The sequence below is a fragment of the Sus scrofa genome, chromosome 1 (assembly GCF_000003025.6).
Source record: "Sus scrofa isolate TJ Tabasco breed Duroc chromosome 1, Sscrofa11.1, whole genome shotgun sequence".
NCBI lineage: Eukaryota > Metazoa > Chordata > Mammalia > Artiodactyla > Suidae > Sus > Sus scrofa.
The window spans coordinates 246,189,067-246,201,140 of record NC_010443.5 but is presented as its reverse complement, the minus strand read 5'-3'; the positions used below and the strand labels follow the sequence as shown (position 1 = coordinate 246,201,140).

Below are 12,074 nucleotides of genomic sequence, written 5' to 3'. Positions count from 1 at the left end.
GCATCGTTTTCTTTGAAAACATGATGCGAGTGAGCCTTTCTCCATTTCCAACCACAGGTGTGTCTTTCAGACAGTGAGGCAGCTTTTTGTGTGTTACTGTAACACAAGAACCTTTTATTCTCTGGAGTGAAGCACTCCAGACATAGCGGGTTGCATTGCAAGCCTGAAGGGGATGGCACTATAGGCAGTTTTTTTTTGAAATGCCATCCCCCCTACTCCCTCACTTTGTAAGTCAACCCAAGGGAAACTTGACTTTCAAAAATGCAAATCCCTTTTTTTTTTAAATCTTTTCAATATCAAGTGGAGGATACTTGATATTTAAAAGAACCCATAATGAATTTTTTAAAAAAATTCCGGAGTCCTTCTGGATAACCAAACCCTATTGTCTAACTTTGGATGTTACAGTTTGGGATTTTTATTACATCTGTTACATATGCTTTGATGAGACCTATTAATTAAAGGGAACTTTTTTATTTCTACTTAAAAACTAAAGTCTGAATTCAATCCTCTGGTTCCAGTGAAAACAAAGGGGTGAGGATTAGTATAAGCCATTTAGAGTTATGAATCTAGAGTTATGTAGGCTTGTGCATAGCAAAACAACAACAACAAAAAATTCTAGATTGTCTCAGTTGTGAGTTATCCATTATCAGTGTTATAGTAATTTCTGGTTCTTTATCAGGCATTGTTCTAGGGGCTCCACAGATAGCATTTCAGTTAATCCTCTCCACATCTTTGCCAAGTAGATGTCATTAACTTTATTTTTACCAAGGAGTCAGTTCGGGCTCACACAAGTGAAGTTGTTACATAGCCATTAAGTGGCAGAGCTGGGATTTGAGCTCAGAAACGGCCAGCTGGCTCCAAAGCTCTTGTTAGTTCCTACAGGTACATGACTGTGCATACAAATATTGGCCTTTCATCTTCTTCATAGCTCCTTATTGCAATGATTTGATGAAGAATCTGGAGTCCAGTCCTCTTTCCCGCATCATATGGAAAGCTCTCAAGCCTCTTCTTGTTGGAAAGATCCTATATACACCGGACACTCCAGCCACAAGGCAGGTTATGGCCGAGGTAAGCTGCCCAGGCCCAAGAATCTCTCTACAAATCTCCCTAGAGTTTCAGACAAAAAAGCAAAGGCAGCTTCAGATGAAGTGTATTGAGTACATTCATGGCTCTTCGAGGATTTCCTAAGAGTGAGAACCTCCAGTCTGCCCCAGGCCTGAGCTGACTGGAGGGCCAGCTCTCCAGCCCTGGGTACTTGAATCACTACTGCAGGCAGGCACTTCTTAGGGATGGGAAGGACTGGGAAAGAGCAGTCTATTCAGTTGCAAAGAGAGCATCTTTGCAACTGAATTTCTCCTGTCTCTACCTTTGTTGTTGTGTTGTTGCCCCTGGCTCACTGCTTGACTCCAGGTGAATAAAACCTTCCAAGAACTGGCTGTATTTCATGATATGGAAGGCATGTGGCAAGAGCTCAGCCCCAAGATCTGGACCTTCATGGAGAGCAGCTCAGAAATGGACCTTGTCCGGGTGAGTTTCCCTCTGATTATTACATGCTTGCTTGATACTAGAGATGTAAATTTCCTACCACTTTCCCAGAAGCTCTGGCTGGTTTTATTAAAGAAAAATTGTAGAATTCTTTTCATTTAACCAGTCCAGATAGATTGAACATAGCTCAAGGCAAAGGACTGTCACTTTGCAAAGATACAGGATGATGCACAGATAACCCCATTTCGTGCACATCAACATCAGTGCATGTGGTGGTCAGAATCGGGTTTCTAAGAAACTTAGTGAGTAGAGCAAGAGTTCGGTGATTGCGGGACCCTGATCATTTTCATTTCTTGCCATAGAGCCAACCGCAGCGTCTTACTTAGCCCTCCTGTGTCCTGGTAGGTCTTAGGTGGAGGTATGGGATCGAAGGCCCGGTCTGACCTGAAGACCTGTCTGAGATACTGGCTCCCCCCGGCACCAAGTGAGTGCAGAGCCGCTGTTACAATGTGGAGGGGAATTGCACTTAGTGCTTCAGAAGCACTTGAAGAGGGATAAGTGCTCTAGAGACAATTGGATTCAAAAGCAGAGGAGTCTGAGCAAGAATGGAATGTCTCCTTGCTTGAGCCTGAGTGCCATTTAATCACATCATCCTGCCTTGGGCTGAGTCACAGAATCATTAGACTATTTCCTGTCTCCATGGTGAGAGAGGCTTCTTCTTTTTGTTCCTGATGCTATAAAGAAGCAGAATGAATTTTGCCAGGTTTCTTGTCTTGACATCTCATTGATCAGAGGGGCAGCTGGGTGTGAGAGGCAGTGTCTACCCTGGGAGGCATTCTCCCAGGCTGAGGACCCTCCCCTGAACCCTGAGAGGGATGATATCCAGGGGGCCTTCCAGTGATGGGAAAGCTAGTATCATCTTTGTTGCATTGGTCCTGCTATATATGCAGAATTCTTAAATTGAAGACCTTTGGAAACCAAGGGACTTTACTCATGAACTATAATTTGTTTGGATTGGCTGAATAATTCCTGACTAATAATAACAACAGCTTACACTCTTCAAGCATGGGTCTCTGTTGGATCCAGTCCCTCCTCTAAAAGGGATTCACGTGGTCCAGCTGTAGACAGCTCCATAGAGCTGGGTGTGGTCTCATCCCTCTTCTTCCCAGTCCTTCCCTTAGAATCTACATTTCCACTTGTTGGACTTCTCTTCCTTGTGAGTCTCAGAGGATGATGAGGGCCCTGTTAAAGGGCCTCCATGAGCTTTGGTCTGTAGGCAGACAGATGCTTCCTTTCCTGTAACGTGTTTGTTGTTCCAAACCAAATAGCTCTCAGGCCCTCGGTTGTCAGGGGACAAGGCCCTTGTGAACATAGCCTGGCATTCATTAGGAATCCTGCTGGAGAGCTCAGGAATTGCAGTGGGAAATGTAGGAGAAAGGGGTGGTGTGTAGTTTGGAGGGTCTTGGGCCTCAAGCCAAGCCCTTTGACTTTAAGCTCTGGGGCACCATGAAAGGATTTTAAGCAGGGGGAGCTATAAATACTTTACTTTGGATTGACAGGTGGATGGAAGAGGGGAGAGGTGGAAGGCAGACGCCAGGGCAGAGACTGTCCAAATAGGTGGCCAAGGCTTTGGCTGGAAGTGAAGCCTGGTGACGGCTTGATTGCTGTCATGTATATGTGAAGAGAGGGGACACTGGGATGATTCTTGATTCTCTGCTGGTGGACAGCGGCGGGGCTGTCCAACAGGTTGGTGGGCTGGGGCCTAGAGTGTAGGGTGTGCTTAGGCTGGAGACAGGGACGCATCATCTTGTGGGTGGAACTTGAAGGAGTGTTTGCCAACTGCTTTGTTTTTTCTACTAAGGAGTGTTTATTTCACTCCACAAGCTCGGGCTTCTCCATCCTCTGTACCCGCTCCAGTCTTGCTTTGGTACTGGAGGTGACGCCTGAGGCTTCTGCTTTGTGGGGATAGTTCTTATCTTTGTTTTTGTTCAGCTTTATTGAGGTGTAATTGACAAAGTAAAAGCGTATTTAAGGTGTCCAACTTGGTGCTTTGATATTTGTACACATTGTGAAATGATCACCACAGTGGAGCTAAGTAACCTACCCCTTAACCTCACCGTTTCTCCTCAGCAAGTGTCACATATACATGACAGCATGGTGAACTCCAGTCACCACGCCGTATGTTGCATCCTCAGAACTCTTCATGTTGCATAACTCAAACTTTGTACCCTTTGGTGTTCCCGTTTCCCCAGCACCTGGCAGCTGCCATTCTGCTCTGTGGTAGCTCTTATCTTCTGCTGTCTCTGGCTCTGTCCACACCTGTTGCATCACCTCGCAGATTGTCCAGAGGCACTTCTCTATCTGAGTCATGGAAACCCATTGACACTAAACTGTTCTCCCTTCTGAGCTGTTCGTCTCCTTCATCTCAAGGCCCTGCTTTGTTCCTGGTTACTGCTCCTGAGAGTGATCTCCAGTCTCCTGGTCCCTAGGATGGTCATGTGATCAGTTATTTCATTGAGTGCCTCTCTCTAGCCTTGCTGCCCTCCTTGGCCATAATACCTAGAACACACTGACATCTCCCACATGCTTCTGCTCACCTCTTAGCTGGGCAGTTTAAGTCTCAAAGTCACCCAGAATTGCTAACTGGTACCCTTGTGAACCATTGTGAGGTACAATTTTGTATCTATCTTGTTACCCAAACTACTTACATATCTTAACTGATGACAGTGTAAATTATTATTCCATACAGGAAAGCAATTTGGAATGAAAATTGTAAGAAGGGTAAAAAATGTGCTGTCCTATGTACCTCCATTCCACACACCCTCAGGGATATATCCTATACAGAAATCATTTTCAAGGAAGAAGTCACTGTATGAGGGAAAATGTTACTGCTATAATAATTGTTATTGTGAGAAGTTAGAAAGAGACTAAATGTTTTGGAGTATGGGGATAATGAAATTATAGCTTATATACTCTATAAAACCATATGCCCCCATTAAAATAATAAATATGAAACCTCATGGGGGAAAAAAAGTCTTATCACGTTAGTAGAAATAAGACTGACTTAAAAGATAGCAGAGTGTGGCGCTTTAGAGATACCATTTCAGTAGAGCCAGAGTTTCAGTTACCTTCTTGAAGGTATGAAAAGAGTTGCAGCTGATTCTCTGTTTCCATGCACTGAGGTTGGAGGAGACCCACATCTGTGCAGGCCCCTGCCCTGTCCTCTGCACCTACTGGTTTTCCTTCCCTTCCACTCAGACCCATGTGGAGAGCCAACCAGTTAGGGAATAAGAAATGGGAGAAAGGCCTCCTTTGCAGCATGACCCATTTGTCCTGCAATTGGGAAAGATCGTATTTTACTCGGTTTAACAGTAGCATTCTTTCCCCAAATTCAACAGCAAAAGCAGGTTTGTGTTGATTTAATCTAGAGAACAGGGCCTTAATGAGGAGTCATCAGCTTAGTCCCAAGAGAGAATGCTGATATAATGTACAATACAGTGGGAAGATAGAATAGAATCAGAGAACCCATGCCTCATCTCCTAGCTTGTAACCTATTAGCTGTGTGACCTTTTGTTAGGGACTTGACCTCCCTGAACCTGTGTTCTCATCTGTGAAGTGAGAACTATTAAAGACACCTTCCTTATGGAGTTGTATGAGGTAAAACATTTAAATAATCCAATATAGTAATTGTACATATTAGTAGTAGGGCTATTTTTTTTACTGTAGTTAGTACAATTTACTACTAAACTGGGCCAGAAATAGATGGACTGTGGATTCAGAATGGTCTGACCTTGAGTCTCAACTCCATGCCTATGAACTTTATGACTCATCCTTGGTAAAAATCACTTTTTTTTTCCCCCAACCTCAGTATTCTCACTTGTAAAATGGCAACACTGTTACCTACCCCACAGTGTTCTATGAGGACAACTATGTGAAAGGGTTTTGTGAATCATATATGGTGCTTATCAAGACTTAGTTGGTGTTTATTACTTGTACTTTGTCATTGGAATGGCAGACGCTGTTGAACAGCAGAGGCAGTGACCACTTTTGGGAAAAGCGATTGGAAGGCTTAGATTGGACAGCCAAAGATATCGTGGCATTTCTGGCTAAGCACCCAGAGGATGTCCAGTCCACGAATGGCTCCACGTACACCTGGAGAGAAGCCTTCAATGAGACCAACCAGGCAGTCCAGACCATCTCTCGCTTCATGGAGGTGAGGATCTGTGCTGTGGACCCTTAGAAAAGACTTTGGCTTTCTCAGTACATCAAGTTCAGACATTATGTGTAGTCTTATTCATAGTAGTAATCCTCAAACCTAACATAGGGCATGGAGTACAAAAAGGCACTCAGCAAGTGTTAGTTGAATGACTGAATGAGTAAATGAACAGACCTAAATTCTAGCTTTATTCTGTCCCACTTAAGAATGTTTCTAGCCATGGTCTTCTTGGTTTTCCTGTTTTGATACCTAATGACAACAAAAAAGCATTCCCTTAAAAAGGACCAATGGGGAGTTCCCGTCGTGGCGCAGTGGTTAACGAATCCGACTAGGAACCATGAGGTTGCGGGTTCAGTCCCTGCCCTTGCTCAGTGGGTTAACGATCCGGCGTTGCCGTGAGCTGTGGTGTAGGTTGCAGACACAGCTTGGATCCCGCGTTGCTGTGGCTCTGGCGTAGGCTGGTGGCTACAGCTCCGATTAGACCCCTAGCCTGGGAACATCCCATATGCCGCGGGAGTGACCCAAGAAATGGCAAAAAAAAAAAAAAAAAGGACCGATGAAACTTACCTAAAAATCTAAAAGGACCGATTATGGTTTAAAATGTCACCCTCAAAATTATGTGACTTGATAGGGACACATGAAAGGGGTTTTTTGGTCTATTTGTTTGGTTAGTTGTTATGACTCAAAATTGCTAAGAAAACAGGAAAACAAGGTCTGATCATTGTTTAAACCTCTTTCCCTCCACAAGAATCAATCTTAAGTAACTTATCTCTAAATACTTCCAACATTTCTTTGAAATTGTAGTTAAAAACCAAAACCATCCATTTTCAGTCGAGTATTAGAAAATGACGTGAGAGAGGATTAAAGAGAAATTAAAAAAGTCACGCATTTGGCACTTGCCTCTTAGCACAGAGTCTGCCTTGCCCACTGCTTGTTTTCTGGGCATCAGTGTTCTTACAATGGGCGTTCTTCCCTCAGTGTGTGAACCTGAACAAGATAGAACCAGTCGCAACAGAGGCTCGACTCATCAACAAGTCTATGGAGCTGCTGGATGAGCGGAAGTTCTGGGCTGGGATCGTGTTTCCTGGAATCACCCCAGGCAGTGTCGAGCTGCCCCATCACGTCAAGTATAAGATCCGGATGGACATCGACAATGTGGAGAGGACGAACAAGATCAAGGATGGGTAAATTGAATCCCATAATACCAGCCAGTCTTGGGGAAGTCAAGAGTGGTTAATGACTAGAGGTACTTTATTTTAACTACTAAGTTGGAGGAAATTTCAAATAAAAAAGAGCTCAGATTGATGTTTGTGTAACTGGCACAGTCATTGTGAAGACAACTATTTCACAGGTCATAAAATATCATTATCTTTTAGTTCAGCTTTTCCGTTTAAGGGAAGTAGTCCTAAGAAACTAAATCAGTAGGAAAAAAAGAAAACAAAAAGGCATGAGGTTCCCTGTGCTAGCGTTATCCAGTTTATTTTGGGGCAAACAACCAGTATAGAAGGGGATGGTTACATAAGTTTTGGCGTGTCCACTTGTTGCAATGTTAAGCTGCCAGTTAGGGGTGGGGGTGGGAAACCAAACCAGCAAGTGGTTTGCTCCTCCTTTAATAAATTTAAAAACATGTGTACGTGTCAGCTGAGACTGGAAAGTAAGCTATAGAAATAAGAATAGGGGGTCTGTAATAGTGGTACGATTGTGGGTGGTGTTTGAACATTTCGTATTGTGGTTCCAAGGAATGTTTGCTCATCCGTGGTTTGGTTTTAGGTACTGGGACCCTGGTCCTCGGGCTGACCCCTTTGAGGATATGCGGTACGTCTGGGGGGGCTTCACCTACTTGCAGGATGTGGTGGAGCAGGCAATCATCAGAGTGCTGACGGGTATGGAGAAGAAAACTGGCGTCTACATGCAGCAGATGCCCTACCCCTGTTACGTCGATGACATGTAAGTTACCAGCGAGCCACCATCTTTACTTAACTGGTTGATACTGTTCCCAGGTGGCGTGAACACATGCACACTCACACATCAAGGGAGAAAACAAATGCTTTGGTTATACTTATTTTATATGAGTGTGGATACTGGTCCCAGAATGGGCTAAAATAGGATTTCAGCTACTGCAAAAAAATTTGGTTTCGAAGTTCTGTGGGAGATTTCAAGAAATAAGACACCAGAGGTAGGCAGTTGACTGTTTCAGCCATGTCACAGACACACACCAATAATCTTCACTCCTTTCTCATCCATGGTTTCAAAGCCTTTTATTTTTTACACTCTTATCCTTTTGGTCAATATCAGCCCAATCTGCAGTTTTCAAATGTGTCATGATGAGCACATGCCAAACACATCCACACATCCCCCAAACTCAGAGACACATCGCCCTAGACTGGTAAAAGCCAACCTCATGCCCGCTTGTCTGTTGCCTCTCGCTAAGTGGTAAACTGCATTTTGAAACAATGCAAATACTGAAAAAGCCCTTTCTATCTTAGACTTTTTAGATAATCTTTTAGTGCTTCGTCACTGTGCTGCCAAGTTCTCAGTGTGGGGACTGTGCCTCTGGAGCTAATGACTTTTGTGTGAGAGAGAGAAGGGGGCAGAGGTGTAGTTATTGCAGGCATCTGAAATATGCTGTGTCTCTTCCAAATTCTGGAAACTTTCTCATTCTCTGTTGTGTGTGTGGAGATCAGAGTGCAGAAGGAACATGGTTCCTCTCCTTGTATTTCTCCCTGCTTTGCATTGAACCACCTCTTTGCAGAGCTCACTCTAGCTTTTCCAGGTCACCAGGATTTATCTTGTTTTTCACTTTCAGAAAGATTAGCTGGTATTTTTCAAAGGAAGACTTCTCTAAAGACCCTCTAAGCTAAGATTTACTCTAGAAAGGATGTCTTAGGATGGGGACATGATAGGAGTTCAGAGGCTCTCAGAACCTTTGCCTCTTGTCACCTACCCACCTAGTAAGTGCATAAATGGTAAAGCTGGGACCTGAACCTTGACTTTTAGAGTCTAGATGCTGTGTCCCTTTTACTTCACTGCATTTCCTACTCTCTTTTGGAATCTGACACATTACTGACAAGAGCTGCCTTAAGTGTGTTTCTGCACCATCTGTTGTAACAGTTGTGCAAGAAAAGCTGATAGTGAGATGACCTTGAAGGTGTTGCACTTTTATGAGAGAAGGAGTTGGGTTTTTTGGCTTTGTTGCTTTTGTTTGGTTTGAATACTTTATCAGCACCCACATTTATCTTAAAGACATCTTCCAGCTGCCTAGTTACTGAAGCAGGCCTCTGAAGGAGTTTTCTTTGGCAGCACTTATTTGGGAACTTGCATCACTGCATTGCCTCGCTCACCGGGCATACCTGCCTGAGTGCATGGGTCCGCCCAGCTCCAGCTCAGTCCTGGTGCTTCCTCTTGCACGCAGGCCCGGAGGCTTTGGCCCGGGAGCCTAGATCGTGCTCACCTTTATCCCCCCACCCTTCCAGCTTCCTGCGGGTCATGAGCCGGTCAATGCCCCTCTTCATGACCCTGGCCTGGATTTACTCGGTGGCTGTGATCATCAAGGGCATCGTGTATGAGAAGGAGGCGCGGCTGAAGGAGACTATGCGCATCATGGGCCTGGACAATGGCATCCTCTGGTTTAGCTGGTTCATCAGTAGCCTCATCCCTCTGCTTGTGAGCGCCGGCCTGCTGGTGGTCATCCTGAAAGTAAGATGAGGCCCCTCCCTCCTCCCTGCCGCAGGCTCCTCAACAGCTCCTCCTCAGCATGGGCTGCCTGAGGAGAAGAAAAACACAGACTCTTTGGGAGGGAAGGGGTCCTACATGCCTTTCCTGCAAATCCCTCATTTTATAGTTGGGGAAAGTGAGGCCAGGAAAGGCAGTAACTTGCCCAAGGTCAAGCCAGCTGGTTAGCAGCTAAGTGGGACTAGAACCCAGGGGTCTGGTTTCCCAGATGAGCATACAGACTTAACACCGCCATGCTGTCTGCTTGGCAGTGGTCCATGCAGCCTCTGAAAGTTAATCATTTTCTTAGATGTATTAGGTGGTGATGCTGCCAGAATTTCTAAAAACCATCATCAGAAGGATATGTTGCAGGTTAGGATTTTCTGGAAGCAGAGGCTGAGACAGAGTTTGGCATCTGGGTTTTTATTAGGGGTCCACATCTGTGGAAGGGATGGGGAGGATGCAGGATTGAGAAGAGGGAAGAGTTGGATTGTAGGAATGGCCCAACCCCATGGGTTCTCTGGCCATGGAGCTGGAATGTCCATCCCTTTAGTTTATCCCAAGAACTCCTTCCCTGACACCCCATACTGCAGGCCCCTCGATCAGTCATTGGAAGGGTGTGCCCCAGGGCCAGGTAGCTGTCTGAGATGAACCCAGAGGGGTGACATGTGAGGCTGTCTGCTAACAGTCAGCAACAAGTCTCTCCTTGAAGAAGACCTTGTACAGTGAAGGTCTGTGTCCATCCTTACATTAATAGCTTTATAGGCCATTTTCTTTCGCAATCGTTTCATTTAAGAATGCATCATGTAGGAGTTTCCACTGGGCTGCAGTGGGATCAGCAGTGCCTTGGAAGCGCTGGGACACAAGTTCAATCCCCAGCCTCACACAGTGGGTTGAGGATTCAGTGTTACCCCACTATGCCTTAGGTGGCAACTACAGCTCCCATCTGATCCCTGGCCTGGAAACTCCATTTGCCTCCAGGTGGCCAAAAAAAAAAAAAAAAGAAAAAAGAAAGAAAGAAAAGAATGCATAATGTAAAAGTAAATGTCTCTATTTATTTTTTTAATTAAATTAAATTAAATTTTATTTTTTTCTAGGGCCGCACCTGCGGCATATGGAGGTTCCCAGGCTAGGGGTCTAATTGGAGCTGTAGCCGCTGGCCTACGCCAGAGCCACAACAACGCGGGATCCCAGCAGCGTCTGTGACCTACACCACAGCTCACGGCAATGCCAGATCCTTAACCACCGAGTGAGGCCAGGAATCGAATCTGCAATCTCATGGTTCCTGGTCAGATTTGTTAACCACTGAGCCACGATGGGCACTCCAAAAGTAAATGTTTTTAAAAGGTGGGGAAGTAAAAAGGGAAAAGAACTAACATTTAATTTAATGCTAGCTACTATTCATTACAAATGAGCACTCACAGATTGCCAAGCACTGTTTAAAACATGCACATGTGCTGTCCTACAGCCTCACTAACCCATTTAACATGCGAGGAAATGAAGCCAAGGAACGTTAAGAACTTCACTGAGGCAGTATGGCAGAGCAGTTCTGGATAATATCAAGCCTTGCTCATGTTCTGATATCTTACGGCCAGGGCTGAGCTCTGTGGTGGGCTGGTGGCCCTGTGATGGGTGGCTGAGAGCCTCTTGGGACAGCTTTGTGCTGAGGGGCCACTTAAAATAGAACCATCTGCTAGAGAGAAACTTGAAAATCTACAGAGTCTAGAAGACTGTGGGAATCAGGAACCTATGGCAGGTGATCACATGGAATGTTCAGATTGTCTGGCCATTTTCCTTGGCTTTTGGAGGGAGAAGACAGGTGGGATGCTATCTCCCCCAATTCTTTCTTGGTGCCAAAAGTCATAGTCCTTATAAAAGGAGAATCCAAAAGATATTGTTTCTTGGAGAAGCAAAGAACAAACTTGTTGAAATGAACTTTGGTGAATATCAACCCTGGACTTTGTTCTGTTTATGGCTCTACCATTATTTTTCTGTGTAGTTTTGGGGTCGTCATTTCCCTTCTCTAGCTCTCAGTTCAGTCATCAGAGAAATGAGTAGTGCTGTTCCTCTATATTGTCTATAAGATGAGTGGGATAAGCCCTGGCTGCTTCCCATAGATCACTGCTCATTGAGTCTCTTATTGGGTCTCTTCCTTCCCAGTTGGGAAACCTGCTGCCCTACAGCGACCCCAGCGTGGTGTTCGTCTTTCTGTCCGTGTTCGCCGTGGTGACCATCCTGCAGTGCTTCCTGATCAGCACGCTCTTCTCCAGAGCCAACCTGGCGGCAGCCTGTGGGGGTATCATTTACTTCACGCTCTACCTGCCCTACGTCCTGTGTGTGGCGTGGCAAGACTACGTGGGCTTCTCTCTCAAGATCTTGCTGTGAGTGACTCTGGCCCTCTGCAGCAGCTGCAGTCACAGCTGCCCCTGTATTTCACCTCCAAGGGGAGAACAGAAGATAAGGGATTCTCTTTCCAGTGGGATCTGAAACCTTAGTTCTAGATGCTATGCTCCTTGAAGACAGGGACTGTGTTTATTACACTGTTGATCTTTAGTCCTCTGAGTGAAAGCTGGTTGAAGTGAACCGAATGGTATTTTTTAGGGAGCCAGGCTGCACCATGATCTGACAGTGAGGCAAATGGTGCGGGGAACATCTTTGGACA

The 12,074-nt window shown here is 45.2% G+C and overlaps 1 protein-coding gene across 1 annotated transcript in view; it reads left to right on the top strand.

Moving 5' to 3' along the window:
* ABCA1 (ATP-binding cassette, sub-family A (ABC1), member 1) overlaps positions 1 to 12,074 on the top strand; it is a 134,216-nt gene that overhangs the window by 77,352 nt on the left and 44,790 nt on the right. Inside the window, 8 exon segments of the mRNA NM_001317080.1 lie at positions 929 to 1,068; positions 1,411 to 1,527; positions 5,501 to 5,698; positions 6,680 to 6,885; positions 7,472 to 7,648; positions 9,175 to 9,397; positions 11,573 to 11,788; positions 11,791 to 11,793. Of these exon segments, the coding sequence (NP_001304009.1) occupies positions 929 to 1,068; positions 1,411 to 1,527; positions 5,501 to 5,698; positions 6,680 to 6,885; positions 7,472 to 7,648; positions 9,175 to 9,397; positions 11,573 to 11,788; positions 11,791 to 11,793 (1,280 nt within the window).